Raw genomic sequence first — 18015 nt, 5'->3', positions numbered from 1 at the left:
GTGCAATGCTCTTATACAAGAGTATCCTGTCTTTGAGCTTGCATTTGCAGGTATTTTCAAAAAAGCATAGGGGACAGGGAATGAACAAAACATAAGATAAAATTTTAGAAAGGTGCAAAACAATTTCAATTAACTACAGACAAATATTATATTGCCATATTATGTTTTAGAATTCTAGTTTATATAATTTTAGAATAATAAAGAAAACAGGATTAAAATGTAATATTCCATATTACAGTAGGAAGATATTATTGATGGGCATTTTAACACTTTTTTTATTTGAGGATACCTTAAAATACAAAGAACACATGTTTTCAACCATCAGTTATGATAAGACAAAATTCAGTTATAATGAATTCAAGTTTCTGGATATCTTTTTTCAATCTCAAAAATATTTAACATTTTTTAATCAAAATAGTGATACCTATTCTCCGAGGTGTTGAATGGTAGGAGAGGCTGTAGAACACATATCATTCATTTCATTAGAAATCCATTTTTCTTCATGGCAAATATTTAAAATATTAGATTTATGTATAAATTGTTTAGGTCCGTATTTAAATATAATTAAAAATGAATGACTTTCACAACAGAGTGAGACTCCCTTTCGGAAAAAAAAAAAAAATGAATGACTTTCCAGAAAAAACACAAAACTTTAAGTAAAACTTCAAGCTAAAATCCTAGGCTTCATTTATATCCCTCGGCATGCCCTTCCCCTCTCACATGTTAACATACTGGCTCACTAATAAATAAATAATAACATTATTCATTTAATTTAATTGATCCCTGCTGTGAATACAGAAGAGATATCAGTTCTCATAAGGCTGTTGTTTACCAACCAAGTATTCGCAATGCATATTCCTGAATATGGGTATATTGAATATGTCATAACCTCTCAAGTTGAAATGTAATAGTTTAGGTTTTATATTCAGTATTACTTTTCAGAGATCCAACATGTATTAGTGACTCACTAAAAGACTGAAAATTGAGTCACATCTAATTTTTCATTTTTGGTAATATGAATGGCAACCAGAAAGGTGGAGAAGTAAGAGGAAAAATGGTTCCCAGAAGTAAAACCATTACATTTACAAAATATATTAAAATAATTTAGAAACAGAGTAACAAATTTGTTCGTAAGAGATAGGAGGCTTGACATTTTTGTAAACTACCTAAACATAGAAAATAAATAATGCCTCCTGTCTCCTATCTTTTCTGGTTGTTTGACTTTAGGATTCTACTAAAAAGGTTATTGACAGAGAGCAGCTGGCATAGTTGATTGCTAAATCAATTCCCAGACTCCTAGAATCTGTTGTTTTCATTCTAAACAACCTTAAGATCCACCAACAACTCCAGAGATAAATTTACTCTGTGTTCTCTTTCATCTCAATTTGCTGTCACTCTAACCATTAAGAATACAATTTACATTTAAAAATCTAATCATGGAACTGGATGATATTTTATCAGGCCTTACAGTCAGCTTAGTGGATACTCATGAAATTTGAAAGTAAACCATATCCAAGACTCTCTCAACAATTTTGGTGATAAACCATTTGTGCTGTCAAGTATAAGATCACAGACAACTCTGTTTGTGGTTTCTATGCCAGATTCCTTTCACTCACCAACCAACAAAGGCAGCTCAAAGTTATTAGCCAAGTATCTGCTTTATTTGGCAATTATATTGACAAGGTTTAGGTGTATATGTCATATTTAAAATATAAGGGAAATAGAAATTATACATTTGTCTTAAATTATAGCACTTAGGAAACAGAGTGAAGAAAAAGGAAAAAAAAAAAAAAAAAGAAAAAGACCTAAGTGGTAGGGACCCACTGTTTTTGAAAACATATTTGTAATTCTCCCTAAGTCCTGGAGACAATATACAGCCATTTGAGAAAATTCCATAATTTCCCTTGGTTCAATTTCCTAATTTCCGAGTTGAAGAGGTTATAACCCACCTCACAGGGCTTTGTGAGAAATACATAAGATGATCCATACCTAGAACTTAGCACAGTACCTGGCATACCATTAGCACTCAGTACCACACGTGTTACATCTACTTTTACTGTCCTCATGTTGTCATCATGATCATCTCTAACAAACAATCTCCAAAACTTCAAAAATCCTTAAAGAGTAGATGTAGAATAATCTCTTGAGAACTACCTGAGTTTTCCTCCAATTCCACTTAGCATGCTAAGCCAGGCTCTTTGTAAATTTCCTTTCTCATTATCCTTAAATGCAAGGGAATGATTTTTAAAGCTATTATATGGCACATGAAAAAGTGTTGCTTCTCTGTTATACAGAGATCTAATTCCTATAAAATAAAATCAATTTGGCACTTTAATCACCCCGGTAAACTATTTCCATCCTACTTGATATTTGGCAAAAGGAAGGGATGTTGCAACTGTAATACCTCCTTTCCCCTTTGTTTCCACGTGTGGGAAAATGCCTTTTTTTCCCCTCTATTTTTTGGCTCCTACACATGCAAATATTCTATGTTCAAAAGAAATTAAAAGAGACATGAAAAGCGTAAAACCATATAGCCAATTAAAAAGAAATCTAGTTTTGGAGTTTACCTCAGAAGGAGAAAAAAGAACTTGAGGTTTTACTTCAGCAGAAAATTTTCTACAGGGTGCTTTAATAAAGATAATAAAACTTCACACATTTTCAACCACAGACATATAACATAAACTGAAATATTTTATAGATAGAGGATAAAATGGAAGCATGTTAATACTTGTTATTTAATAGGCTTAACATAACAATTAAATTCACAAATATATTCTCACTTGAACGACACATTTGGAAGTCATCCAATCTCTCTCTCTGCTTTGTATTGTGTATAATTGATACTATGTTGTCATTTAAAACAGCACACAGTGCTTATCCAGTGTCTGCCAAGAGGCTATTTATAATCACATAAAAATAGTATTCCTCTGGGAGAAAATCATTATTAATGTAAACATTGTCATGAATTATAGAAAATGGAAAATGTTTACATCTTAATGCAACCAATATATAAGAGAATATTAAATCATCATTTTGTTTCTAACAAGGAGTTTCAATGACAATATTGGTACTTTGTTCATATCTATTTTCACTCACTTCCTATAAGAAATTGGAATTGGAATTGTTGCAAACGAGTCTTATTTACTAAACAAGGGTTCTTTCCCCAAACACTGTGGACACTTACAATAGAAAGTGGTTTACACGTGACACTTTTCCCTCAGGAAAGCAGCATATTAATCACAAAACAGAAATATGGAATCAAATAGGGCAGTAGGCATTTGTAAGACAGAATACCAATAATTAAGTGTGAATAACTAAGGACAGTCACAAGTATGAATGGTCTAATTTGGAAGAGAACACAATGGTATAGATCACATCAATATGGTGCAATGTTTTGTTCAGTTTTTACCCTGGATTGATTTCTCACTTACTATTATTAATTTTGTTTTTTGTTTGTTTTTGAGACAGAGTCTCGCCCTGTCGCCCAGGTTTGAGTGTAGTGGTGTGATCTTGGCAGACTACAAGCTCCACCTCCCAGGTTCACACCATTCTCCTGCCTCAGTCTCCCGAGTAGCTGGGACTACAGGCACCTGCCACCACGCCCGGCTAATTTTTTTTGTATTTTCAGTAGAGACGGGGTTTCACCATGTTAGCCAGGATGGTCTCAATCTCCTGACCTCGTGATCCACCCGCCGTGGCCTCACAAAGTGCTGGGATTACAGGCATGAGCCACAGCGCCTGGCCAGTATTATTAATTTTTAAAAAACACATCTAATTTTATTACCACTTCTTCCCCTATTTGGGATGAAAAAAACAGACAAATAAATAGGAAACAATACTAAACTCATTGCAAGCAATTAATAATAACAACCACAATAAAGCTGAAGATAAGCATTGATAAAACACGCCTCGATAAAGCCTTTTCTAACCACTGTGGCCCTCTCTCTGGAATTTTATAGAGTATAATCTGCATCATACGATTTAGTGCTTAATTAGCACCTTCTTCCCTTTTTATCCTACAGCTGCTTTATATTATTCATTGTTTTATTCATAATATCTGACTGGATTGTTATCTCCTTCTGGTTTGAAACTCTTGTTATGACTGCTAGCATTAAGTATATACTAGAGATTCAATAACTGCTGAGAGATTGATTAATAGAACAACTTCGAGCATAGCAACTCAGATGTTGATGAGGATGTAAATAGGAAAATACGCTGTCTTTTGAATGTGGAACAATTATTAGAACTATGTAAGAATAACAGTATTATTACATCTTAATGTATGATACTTTAGAAACCAAAATATGAAATATACTGAACTAGAATAAAAGTCATAGAATTGACTAAAAACTATTAAGCAACTGGTTGAATAGTCTATAATCAGTACAATCAGTATAATCATTAATGCTACAATCAGTAACGTTAATGTTAATATTGCAAAATTCGTTTTTGTCTTCATCTTTTGCAAACACAAAAGCATCCTCTACAGAGAAGAAAAAAAAAACTATAGAAAATAGATACTTGTTTATCAAATAGCTCTCTCTGAAAATAGCCAATTATTTATATCAAAATTGGTATGAGCATATTTATTATTTCCATATTTAAAAATAAGTCTTGCTTAAGAAAGGGGATAAGAACTATGCATTTATAGAAATGGTTAGAAAGAGTCCTATTCTCTACTTTTTATCCACTAGGCCACACAAATGAACCTTAGAACAGCACTGGAAGAATATATTCATGTAATTTTCTAGAGTTCTTTTTCAATCTTCACTTGTGCATATAAACTAACAGATATGATTATTAAAATACATGGTGCATTAATAAATAACACATAATTATTTCAATGATTCTTTGATTAAACCTTAATTTTCCTTGTTTCTCATGCAGCAATTCAAATTAGTCTGTATTATTTCTTCCTTTTCAGACTATTTTAGAACATGCTTTTAATAGTCCAGTGGGTTACCTGAGAAGGAATTTATTCTTGTCTGACAGCAAGCCCATGCCATTAACAGTGACAAGGCTAGACCAAAAAAGCCACTTTAAGGAAAGTTCTCTCAAAGCAAAGATATACCTATAGAACCTGCCTCCTCTTTCAAACGACTAGGAGACAAAATTTTAAAATTGCAAGAAAAATGAAAGCTTAAGCCTTCATTCTGTTTTCTTTTCTGGACACAGAGGATGTAAATAAATATGAACACTGTATTAAGGGCAAAGTAGTCACTAGCCTTCTCCAAAAAACTGAAGCGTTTTATCACAATGAAACTGACAGAGAGAGTGGTAACAGCTGCAGAGGAAACCTCCACTCAGAAGTACATGGATCTATATCTGTGTGCATTCCAGTTACTTATAGTGACTAGAACGTTTAATGGATTGATTTCGACAAATATGACAATCTGATACATTTATCTTGAATAGTTGAATAGCTTCCATAGACTTCATATAATCAGAAAGCAACTCTCATGAGGGTATGGCAAGTCCAGGAACTCTGCGCTTCCATAACTAAGCCTAGGCTTGCTCTCATTTTTTCTCTCATTGTAGCCAAATTCTGTATGCTGCCTGTAGTTTACTCATGCATGCAGCAAACCAGTCTTTGTTAATTCTGAGCTTCTGTCTCTAGAGATAAAACCAATAACTCCTTTGAAAAATCTTTACACAGGTCTATTTGCAATGCTTACAAACCTGTCATCTTTTAAAATAACGAGATTATTTCTACAAATGAATAAAAAGGGCTGCTCTGGGATGATCAGCAATTTTTTTCATTGAAATAAATATTCTACACCCTGAATTTAATTCAACAAACATATCAGGTTTCTGGCAAGGTATGAGGCAGTGGAGATTTAAAGATAAATATTTATTGAAGGTATATATAAGCAGCAAAAAAAGATGTTCTAGGGAGAGAAAAATAATGCTACATGAAAATTAAATCAGAAAGCTATAAGAAATGGGGAAAAAAATCACAATTCTGCTATATATGGGAACATCATCCCCACCAAACACTTAAATAATACTTATTATGGTTATTAGAGTCAAGAGTGTTTTATGTGTATGTATATGCTTGTTGTTTAAAAGGTACATTAACCCTATAAACTTATCTCATTTTATAGATGAGGAAAGAGGCTCAGAAAGTTAAGTAACTTGCCCATGTTCACTTGAATTTTTTCTTATATAATTAATTCATTTTATGACACTAGTTACTCTATTTAATTCTTTTCTCTCCTACTTATTCCACGGCTTTGACCATTTTCTCTTTTATTTGCTCCTGAAATCTTTGTGTAGTTCATTCTGTGAATGTTGTATCACTAGTGGTTTTGTTATCAGGTAACTGAGGAATCCAAGGACCTTGGCTTTCATTCACAGTAAATTGAGAAGAAGTTCCATTTCCCAGACTGTAGTTCGTCTGATAAATAGTCAAACTCTTCCATTATTAAATTTAAAGGGCGTGCAAGTGGAGTTCCAACAGAGGCATAAGATGACTTCAATTACAATAAACGAAATGGACCCAAACGTATTTTCTGAAAGATTTTACTCTTAGAAAAATGTTGTATGTCTAAACTTCTTATAACATCTTGGGTTCTCTTGGTGTAACTTCTTTTTTTATTAACCTCTGTTGAATAGTAAGATTTATGATGGGCTTATTGGGTATTTTCTCTCAATTTGGAGATCTAGAATATTTCCTCTGCGTAAATATGCCAATCTATTTTTGCAGTCTTATTCAATAAATTCATTATACTATAGAAGTTGCCTTTTAGCTGATAATTTTAATTGAATTATAATAAGACACTTTTATTGTATTCCCCTTGATCCTTCAACTAAGAGAGTTAATGTTTGTAAACATTACCTGAGGCTTTTGGAATAATGTTCTGTCTCACAGAATCACATTTCAAGTTTGTATAAACCAAATAGAGCAATTTATTTTTATCATATTTAATAAGGCCAACTATATAACCTTATCAAAAATATAAGCAGATCTACAACTATAGGCATTAATCATTTTAATCATTCTTCTACTTTAATAATCATAACATTTTTTTTTCTGGATGTGTATGTATGCTTGATGGCTAGCAATACGTTCTACATAAATTCTACCTGGGCTTCATGAGGGCAGGTACCATACATAGTTTGTTTACTGCTGTATCTACAGAATCTAGTACAGTTCCTAGAATTCAGAAGACGAACAACATTTGTCTAAATTCTATCAGGACTACAGAATTTGTCCATATGATCCTCGTAACACTCCAAATTATGTAATATTATTGCTCATGTTATATAATAGATAATAGAACAAAGGCTAGGAGATATCAGATGGCTACTATGGGCAAAATGAGTCTGGTATGTTATTTGTTGATGTGTTTCTGAAAAAATATTTTTCTCTCATTATCAAAATTCTACTTGTAATAGTCATTATATATGTGCTCAATTAGTAAAGAAGAGCCAACACTCAGAGAGCCATGTGCTGTAAATGCACTTTGACCAGAAATACAAAACAACAGGACTCAGCCAAAGGAGGGAAGGAAGATATATTGCTCCATTTCAGGTTATAAACAGGTCAAGTTCTAGCAGCTTCCTTACTGCATTATATTTTTAGTGGATAGTCATGCACATGTCACTGTTGGTCCTCCTTTAAGTCTAGATCTCATTTAAATATCCACCACATACATGAATTTAAATTGTCAAGATACTTTGTAGAATTTTGTGTTGCAACAATAATTTCTAAAGTCACACATAGTGCTCATTGCCACCCATGAATAATGGCTTCCTAAAGGTTACCCTTCCTTCCTTCAAACCTATGCTTTAGACACACCAGTTTTGGCCATATTCTACAGATTTTTTCTCATTTCTGATCCCATAAACAGACTGCTACTCATCATGCTTCATGAAATGCTGCTTTCCTTCACTGTTCTGCTGAAATCCTTCAAAGACTTCCCTTTATGCCAAACCTCACCTCTTTCTGATTAACCAAGTGTTCTATAATGTCATCAAAACATATATCGCTTATTATTGTCTGATGTTTGCCAAATTTAGTTTATCCTCTTTCAATCTGATATACTCATTGTCTTATAAACACATCAACTTCACATGCACTGTAATGTTTGCATTCATTTTCTCTTTCATTCACACACAAACAAAGCAATGCCAATGTATTCCTCAGCACTTAGTCAAATATTATCCATCTTTCAAGTCCTAGATACACTGCAACTTTTTTTGACAGCAGGAATCACAGATGTTTCTCCTCTGAAACTTAAAACATTTGGAGTTTGTATTACACAATCTAATGCCTAAGTCTAAACTTATTCTTTTTTTTTTTGTCTTTTAAATAGTTATTCATTTCACTTGCTCCAATCAGTGATCATCTTTTAGTATTCTTATATCCTCTACTATGCTGAGCCTAGGACTGCTGAGCATGCAGAAGATATTTAATATTTGTACTCTGACTTATTTTACTCTCTCTCTCCTAGTGACCCCTTCTCCACCTCTGACCTTTCTCCAAAATTCCACACCTGATTATCTAGCTGCTTACTTCACTTAGAAGTGCTGTGAATTATCATTGCACTATATAGATGTTACAGTTGGCTGTGAGAATTAATGAGATAAGTATGCAAAAAAATGGTAATGACCTTTGGTATTTGGCAGATGCTAAACAAATGATATTTGGATTGGAATCTTCACATACTTTCCTTTTGCAACTAGATAGCATTTGTGGCTTGAAGAACATGTGATGAGTTCAAAGTCTCCCACTTCTCCCAGCCTTGTCCAGTCCAGTGAGCACTGACCCCACTCTCTTCCTATACTCCCTACTTAAGGTATCCTTTTATATTTTACAGACCACCAGCTTCTAAATTATCTTTTACTTTCCTATATTTTTATTTCTACAAATCCCATGACTCTACCTCTGTGATAGCTCTAAAATTGTCATAATTTTCCCCATCCCATATTCTAGGATCAGACTTTATTTCCTCTCCTTGGACCTTCCCTGATTGATATTTTTAATTTCATTCTCTCCAAATCACCTTGTACAACATTTCCAATCCTGTTATTATTTTTTTCTAGATTTCCCGAATACTAACCAAAGTGACCTCGTTTGCAATTCCCTGTCTATGTCTGGGATAAAGATAGATTTGGTATAAAGATACTACTGAGGACTGTGGAATTCGGCAGTCTTGGATTTCAATCTCCTGTCTGCTACTGTGTGCCACCTGGACAAACCACTTAAGCTCTTTGTGTCTCAATTCTTTCATCTATAAAACATGGACGATAATACACTCTTTTGAAGGTTTTATTAGGATTATATAAGATTTCAGGAGCCTAGTGGAGAGTAAATATTTAGCAACTGGTATTCACAGAAAGCACTTAACATTTCGTGATTCCGTGCTTTGATATTATCACCTTAGCCATGTATATTTTTATTCTCAATTTCACATAGACATATCCTACCAATATCTCAAATTCTATTTCAATTTTTATGTCTTCCATACCATCTTCTTTGGTCTTTCACACTACGAGTACTATTTTATTTTTTGCAATAAATATTCATAATAAAAAAGAAAGCAAAAAAGGGATTTGGGAGAACATGTACATATGTGTCATTTAATCATCTAAACAACCTTAAGTAATAAATCTTATAAATAAACTGAGATTCAGAAAACAAAAAAATCACAAGTGAAGGACTTAAATCTTGGCTTGTGTGATCACCGTGTTTATACTTTTCCCATTGGTTCTCATTACACTATCAGAGTCTACTGGAGCCAATCATAGTTTTTTTAATTTCTTTTGTTAAGCAGTTCTAACTGTTTATAAAAATTAATATTTCTTGACTTATTTGTTTTCTTATAGGTCTTCCAAGGAACAAAAGGAAATTTACTTATTTATTAAACAGAATAAAACCCATTATATCTTGTAATTACCATGTGGCAGCATTGGATAATTTTAAACATTTAAGGCACTTTATGGAAACTTCATGATCTTTTTTTTCTTATATTGAGTATTTTCTGTTTCATCAGCATAGGAACTGTTTCATCATTACTCATCAATTGTTCCTAACAATGCTTAAAACTAAAATAATAAGGAAACGGAATAATAATGAAATTGCCTAGAAAGATGATGCAACTGTAACATATATCATTATTACTGCATCATCACTATGATTGTTTATAGTGTTGACTGAAATATCACATCATCATTCAAGAAGATATAAAAGAAGCCTGGAGACACCTTTTTTTTTTTTTTTTTGAGACACCATTTTTATGGTCTACTTTGTTTCACTGAATACAGTTTATAATTCAGAATTACTTTTTCCATCCATAACTGCAAACAGAAGAAAAGTGACAGAGGAAGATATTTCTAAATTATTAGATGAATCAGAAGATGAATGCAAAAAGACAGACAGCAGTAAGCTAGACTCTAATGATTAGGGTAAAATTGAAATTGATTATACAAGTGAAATCTCAGACTATGAATCTTCATAAGACAATGAATTTTCTTACACTATAGAATCAATGAGTGCACAATACATTTCAAAGAGAAAAAAAGGAAATATATTATGGTAGTTCCCTCTTATCCATAAAAAATGTATTCCAAGATATCCAATAGATACCTGAAACAATGAATAATGCTGAATTCTATGTATACTGTGTTTTCTTGATCTGACATCTGAGATAGCTAATAAGTGTCTTACAAGCAGGTAGCTTAGACAGCGTGGATACACAGACAAAGGCATGATTCACATACTTGGTGGAATAGAGCATGATAACATGACATGCTACTCAGAATGGTGTCCAATTTAAAACTTGTGAGTTGTTTATTTCAGGAATTTTCCATTTGATATTTTCAGACTGTGGTTGACTATGGGTTACTGAAACTGCAATAAATCATGGATAAGAGGACACTACTGTATTCTCATCTAGTTAGCTCTTTAACAGGAAGGACTTTATCATGGTATATTTTGTGACAAGAACCTGAGCCATTTCATTTTGCTAAAAGAGCATGTCACGGTACTCTTTATAAAATTCATGTGCCAAAATCTGTGGTTTCTAAGTGCACAAATGCTTAAGAAAGAGAAAGGCAGGCATCCAAAAGAAATGGACAATGTGAATTTAAAAATAATTGAAAGTTTTACTGTAATCCATGTTTGTAAATATAAAAATGAAAACTTGGCTGGGCACAGTGGCTCATGCCTATAATCCCAGCACTTTGGGAGGCCAAGGCAGGAGGATCACAAGGTCAAGAGATCAAGGCCATCCTGGCCAACATGGTGAAATCCTGTCTCTACTAAAAACAAACAAACAAAAAAATTAGCTGGGCATGGTGGCGCGCACCTGTAGTCCCAGCTACTCACAAGGCTGAGGCGGGAGAATCGCTTGAATTAGGGAGGCGGAGGTCGCAGTGAGCTTAGATGGCGCCACTGCACTCCAGCCTGGAGGCAGAGTGAGACCATGTCAAAAAAAAAAAAAAAGAAAAGAAAGGAATGAAGGAAAGGAGGGAGGGAGGGAGGGAGGAGGGAGGGAGGGAGGAAGGAAGGAAGGAAGGAAGGAAGGAAGGAAGGAAGGAAGGAAGGAAGGAAGGAAGGAAGGAAGGAAGGAAAGGAAGGAAGGAAAGGAAGGAAGGAAGGAAGGAAGGAAGGAAGGAAGGAAGGAAGGAAGGAAGGAAGGAAGGAAGGAAGGAAGGAAGGAAGGGAGGGAGGGAAGGAAATGTTTTATTATGAAATGAAGATGACATTTTCTTTTCAACAAAATTATGGACCATCAAAGATTACAAAAATTAAAGTACTGCATTTTGACGATGCACGTTCTAGAAAAACCAGAAGTAATAATATATAATAGAACCTATTAAAGATCTATTCAAAATTTGAAATTGGTATCTGCAAGATGAATACACTGAAGGCTCAGAGATGATAGCTGACGATAGCAGCTATCAGAAACGATAGCAGTTAGTTTCTTTCTGAAGATATTTCCCATTTGAAGTATATCTTTGAAAACAGGGAATATAAGATAGAAACATTTTGCTTTACTATATTTAAATTCTTATCAAAAGTTTCACTCTCCCGTTATTGCTACTCCTGTAAACTATTAGAAAAAATAAATATTTTTTTTAAATAATTAAAACTCCAAGTGGTTGATAAATAGAGAAAACTACTCATTCCTGGTATACTGAGATTAAAATGTATATTTTCTATGTCTTCATTGTATACTTATCAAGTTATCCTTTATCATACAATTATTTATGTCTTAGCTTACCTCTTTTCTGGACTACCAGCTTGCTGAGAGAATTCAACAACTACTTACCGAGTAAACATTAAAATTCCCGAAACTTTTGTTGTGTGAAAATAATTAAATGATTGGAATTAGAGTGCATATGTTTTAATGGAACTATGCCTACCTTGGAGCAGGAATTTTTTTAGACGTCTAAAGCAAAGCTAAATTGTACCTAGTCTTGTCTAATACAACCAGTGATCTCTAAAATACATTAGATTAAACCATTAAATAACAGTGACTATAATGCAATTACATTTGACCTCTTCTCAGTGGGATTTAACCAAAAATATACTTAAGCATCACTAAAGTTCAAGGAAAGGATCTTAATAAAATGAGAATACTAACTTCCTTGAGGCTCTTTCTAGCTACAGACTTAAAACCCATTGAATTAGAATACAGGCTGCCAAAGAATGCCTTATTACAATCAGAGAAGATTTTGATAGGTGAGTACACTCAATTTAAAGAATATAAATGACACAAAAAGCAGAATAAATTACCTTGACATAATTCTTGGCTCAAGTAAAAGTCAGACAGTAGCTGAAATTTTAATAGTGGAATAACTTCTAAGGGATAAACTTTAACTTATATTAAACTTTAATCATAATAGCTACAGAGATGAAAGCTAAAAAAATTATTAAAATTACTAAGCAAAAGCACACTAGCCCTGGTCCTTGTACTGGACGTTTAAATTGGTTTCTTTATCTATAGTGAATATAAAGAGGTCTGTGAACCATGTGATTTCTTCCTTACAGAAATTTGTCTCTTTAACTTGGATGACTCTGCCCAGAAACCCATGCAATTTATTAAGCCCAGATAGAAGTTGGTGAAGAAGGAATATGAAAATGCCAAGCAAGATCCTGATATGTTTTCTTAAAAATAGTCTACCTAAATGAATAAAATTATCAGTATAGCTGTCACTTAAGAAAAATGTGGTAAGCCACACAAAATTGAAAAGGAAATTGGAATTACTGGAAGGTTGATAAAGATAAATAAATCTGGAGGAATATACCTTGACCATCTGTAGTATCGATTTCCAAAAAAAGAAAAAGAAAAAAACCCATAAATTGTGTTTCGATGTTGCAAATAATGTCTATCTTGACCAGTTTTAATAGTTCTCTTATAAGTAAGTGACAAGTAGACTACTGTAAACCCTAGGAAAAAAAGTGGAGGTTAGTCAGTTTCAAGACAGCTACCATAAGACGGAATCAATCTTTTTCTTTCTCTCTCAATCTCTCCCCAGCCCTCCTCTCTCTGTCTTCCCTAAGGTGGGTTATGAGTTACTAAAACACATCCTATATAATGCTGACCATCTGCACAACCAAAAAATCTCAATATGAAGATGTTAGGTCATTAAAAGGAGAAAGTATTTCTGGAGACGGGAGATCTTCGGTATTCATAATATACCTAAAATTACGAAACGTAGATACAGATCTATGCCAGTTGCCCATAGGACCAGTGTTGATAGCATGCATTCACTGAAGAAAATATAATTTATAATTTTCTTCATGTTTCAACTTAATATAGAGTGATTCAGTACAAGAGAATTTTGATTCAATACAACCAAATGAGCAGATCTTTATAATTTATACTGGTTTATTAAGATGGTCCCTATAATTGAATTGAGGATGATTACTGACCCTAGGATAGTGCATATTCACTATTCACAACAGAAAATCAGAAAGAGCAATTCAATTAATCTTCAGGTTATAGACAAAATCTTAGCTAAAAATTTTTAGGATATCTTAGAAGCATTTTATTTGATGGGATAAAAGGCAAAACTTGTGACTTATATCATCGTGTCAGCACATTTCATCAGCAAGGGTTTTCAAATTAGAACTGCAATTTGGGCTACTTTGTAGGGTGTGACAGTATTCTACAGAGGAAAAACTGAATCCCAGAGGGAAAATCAAATTATAGTTTTAAAAACTCATTACCAATAATTAATAATGAACTCTAGCTAAACAATAACAGGTGTTCCACTAATCCCAAACAGAAACAGATGGAAGCACAAATGTTTTATAAACAGTGGATACATGCAGAGCAATAAACTTGGCAAGAATTGTCTTATTCTTTAATTGTCAGTCAGAGTCAATGTCTCATCACTTACATTTTCTCTAAATTAATATGCCCAGATTAAATCTGTGTTTCTCATTCCTTATTTTTGAAAACGCAAGTCATATTTAGGGCTTTTTCACTCCATGTTTTGTATTGCCACACTGACAAAGAATATTCCTGAACTTTGTTTAGGTACATTTACATGACATCATATCGTTTATTAAATGAAACAACAGGCATACTACAAAGGCTTCCCTTCTCTCCCTTCTTCCTTTCCAACTCCTGGACAAGAAATACTCGCTTTTCAAGTATTTCTTTCATTTCTTAAACCTTCAAAATAATGAATGTAGGTAGGTTAAATAAATTAAGAAGTCAATTAGTAAGTCAATTAATGATACAAAGAAATCTAATCCTATAGAACTGGGAATTATTTTTAGGGGTTGGAATACTCGATAGTGTGTAGATCTGAACTTAGGACTTTTTAGAGTATGTTTGCATATGCCTTTAGAAGGGTTCTCTGTGTAGTCAATAAAAAATCATCTTTGCTTCATGCATAGATGATTTTATTATTTCTTCTGACCTTACTCTGTTAGATTTTCAGAAAGAAATTATTGGTATTGTGACTGTTAAACTACTAGTATCCCTCACTGAATTTCTTAGTGCATGGTTCTCTGTGTCCTGAGACTTTCTTACGAATTATATTTTATGATCAATAAATAACTACTATGAATTATTTCAGTGGGACAGAAAATACATTATTTTCTTCAGGTAATGAAATTTTAAAACTAATGGAATGTGAAGAAAATAATACATGTTAGTCATTTATTAATTCGTGATCATCAGCAACATAGATTCATCTCATCTCATATGTAAGTAAACACCTAGTTGACTTTATAAAAATTATGTGTAGAGTATGACTTTCTTGAACCAACACAGGTGAACAAAATGGTCAGCACACCTCTGACCTAAAATTGAACTTTTGGTCTTTTGAGACGGAGTCTTGCTCTGTCACCCAGGCTGGAATTCTGGGGCAAGATCTCAACTTACTGCAACTTCTGCCTCTCAGGTTCAAGCAATTCTCCTACCTCAGCCTCCCAAGTGGCTGGGATTACAGGGACCCACCACCACATCTGGCTAATTTTTGTATTTTTAGTAGAGACAGAGTTTCACCATGTTGGCCAGGCTGGTCTCAAACTCCTGACCTCAGGTGATCCACCCGCCTCAGTCTCCCGAAGTGCTTGCATTATAGGTGTGAGCCATCGAGCCCGACTAAATTGAACTTTTATATTATTTATTTATTTTGAGATAGAGTCTCACCCTGTAGCCCAGAATGGAATGTGATGGTGCCATCATAGCTCATACACCCCTGCAGCCCCAACCTCCTGGGCTCAAGCAATCCTCCCTCCTCACCGTACCAAGTAGCTGGGACAATGGGTACGTACCACCATGCCCAGATAATTTGTATTACCTTTTTGGCCAGTCGCAGTGGCTCACGCCTGTAATCCCAGCACTTTGGGAGGCCGAGTCGTGCAGATAACCTGAGGTCAGGAGTTCGAGACCATCCTGGCTAACATGGTAAAACCCTGTTTCTACTAAAAATACAAAACTTAGCTGAGTATGGTGGCAGGGGCCTGTAATCCCAGCTATCAGGAGGCTGAAGTGGGAGAATCACTTGAACCCAGGAGGTAGAGGTTGCAGTGAGCCAAGATTGCACCATTGCACTCCAGCCTGAGTGACGAGAGTGAGTATCTGTCTCAAAAACAAAACAAAACAAAAACAAAAACAAAAATTGTAGGGATCTGGTCTCTCTAGTTTGTCCAGGCTAGTCTCAAACTCCTGGGCTGAAGTGATTCTTCTGCCTCAGCTTCCTAAAGTGCTGGGATGACAGGTATAAGCCACCACACCCAGCCCTAACATTGAATTTTTGATATATACAGACTGAAACTTGTAAGTATTGAGAGGTTCTCTTCATGTAGGGAACTCACCAGGCAGGCGGTGGTGAAATGAATGAATTAAAGTTATAACATTTGTTTATAGTCACTAGATGGTTTGTCAACAATGCAAGGTTGTGACTGTGGTCTTCATTTTAAATGTAAGAACACTAAAGATGAGGTGAAGTTCAATTATTTGCTCAAGACCTAATACCAGAAAAGGATGGAGTTAAGAATTATCACTGTATTTCTATCCAAAGCCTTGTCTTTCCACCATATCACACTACCTTCCTGAAGGTTTATTTCCGATTATGCTATGTTACTATACACAAACATCGATAGTAATTAATTTACCTATTAAGTTGTAATATTTCACGATTTTCCTCCTCATTTAAATTTCTTACTGAAAATGCAGAAGAAGGAGAAGAGGAGGAGGAGGAGGAAATTATTTAATTAGAATAAATTACTGGGATCAACATTTTCTGGAGTCAAAGGTTCTCATTGTCTAGTTTTCTAGAGCCTAGATGTGTTACCTATTTGTTTTAGAAATGAAATGTCTCTTTGACAACATACGCATAAATTATAATTATATATTTTAGAAAGGCTTTCACAAAAACAGTTAAGAAAATAAAAATATAGTGGATTTAAGCAATTAGCTTCATTTATTCTCATATAAATGAACTCCTTTCTTAACAATACTGTCTTCTTGGAAACATTTTCCCAAACATGAACATAGTTCTGTCCTTTTATAAATCTGCAAAAGGCATAGTACAAGCAATCAAGTTACTCATACTTAGTTCAGATGTTAGTAAAAAATACCTTTTTATACTCTGGACAACAATTAAAGATATAAGACAAGGTAGATATATTCCTTTAACTCAAAATCCTACCCCATTGTTTTGATATTAATTCCAAGTTTATCTATCTCCATCAATAGTTCTTTGGAGTGGCTAAACCGAGTTCATGTATAAGGGAGAAAATTTTAAAGTTTTGCAAAACAAAGCGTAAAGATTTGAAATGTGATGATTTTAATGTGAATTGTATTCACTACTAAGAAAAGAAAGATATTTTCATTGTCATGGGTCTTTTCTTCTAAGTTTACCAAGAATAAAATAAGATGATTCACTGCTTCACTTCAAGACATTATTAAAGATTTTAGCGTTCTTTATATAGAGAGATATTAGCACATATTTTACATTTCAGCTGACTTCATTTGCAATAGGCCATGCAGTGACTGAAAGTAAAATTAAGACTTTAATGCAAGTTATTACCGCTGCTTTTTATTGGTTTTATTCTAGATCTACACATGCATTATGCAATTCTTAAAAAATGAAAATACAGTTAGGTACATAAAAAGCCAACAATCTTAGAAACAAAGACTATTAAAACAGACAAGTACAAGAATTGCTTGGAATACCTGGTTTTAAATCCCCATGGACAAACATGTCAATCATATATCGACAGAATGCATACTGATCTGACAGAGTAGAAAGAAAAAAAGCAATGAAAAAGTGTCATCAACACGTCATTTTTCTACAGAGAAATGATTTAACAAAACAAACAAAATAGCACAATTCTATTTTGGTTACTACAATATTTTCTTTAAAAAAAATAATTTGCACTTATAGGAAAATACAGAAGGAAAGAAAGACAACAAATGTAATGTTTCATTTCTTCCATACAAAAATAACCTTAAAAACTGAAAAGGACCAGTTCAGTGTAATCTTATAGTGGTTGTTTTCAAAATAAAAATCTGTTTTGTAGAATAATTGATTACAAAA

The 18015-nt window shown here is 33.7% G+C and overlaps 1 protein-coding gene across 23 annotated transcripts in view; it reads right to left on the bottom strand.

The window, feature by feature from the left end:
• The window catches only part of TRDN (triadin), a 407680-nt gene that overhangs the window by 253636 nt on the left and 136029 nt on the right, over positions 1–18015 (bottom strand). For all 23 annotated transcript variants that reach the window (XR_007725165.1, XR_007725166.1, XR_007725167.1 and 20 more), the window contains exon 9: positions 17652–17711. Coding sequence is in view for 20 of the 23 variants with exons in the window: in XM_050788685.1 (XP_050644642.1) it covers positions 17652–17711 (60 nt within the window). In the remaining 3 variants the exon portion in view is untranslated. The remainder of the gene's footprint in view (positions 1–17651; positions 17712–18015) is intronic.

Source organism: Macaca thibetana, chromosome 4 (assembly GCF_024542745.1).
Source record: "Macaca thibetana thibetana isolate TM-01 chromosome 4, ASM2454274v1, whole genome shotgun sequence".
In the NCBI taxonomy this organism is placed as follows: Eukaryota; Metazoa; Chordata; class Mammalia; order Primates; family Cercopithecidae; genus Macaca; species Macaca thibetana.
Note: the sequence above shows the minus strand (reverse complement) of the source record. Positions and strands in the feature narration are given on the sequence as shown.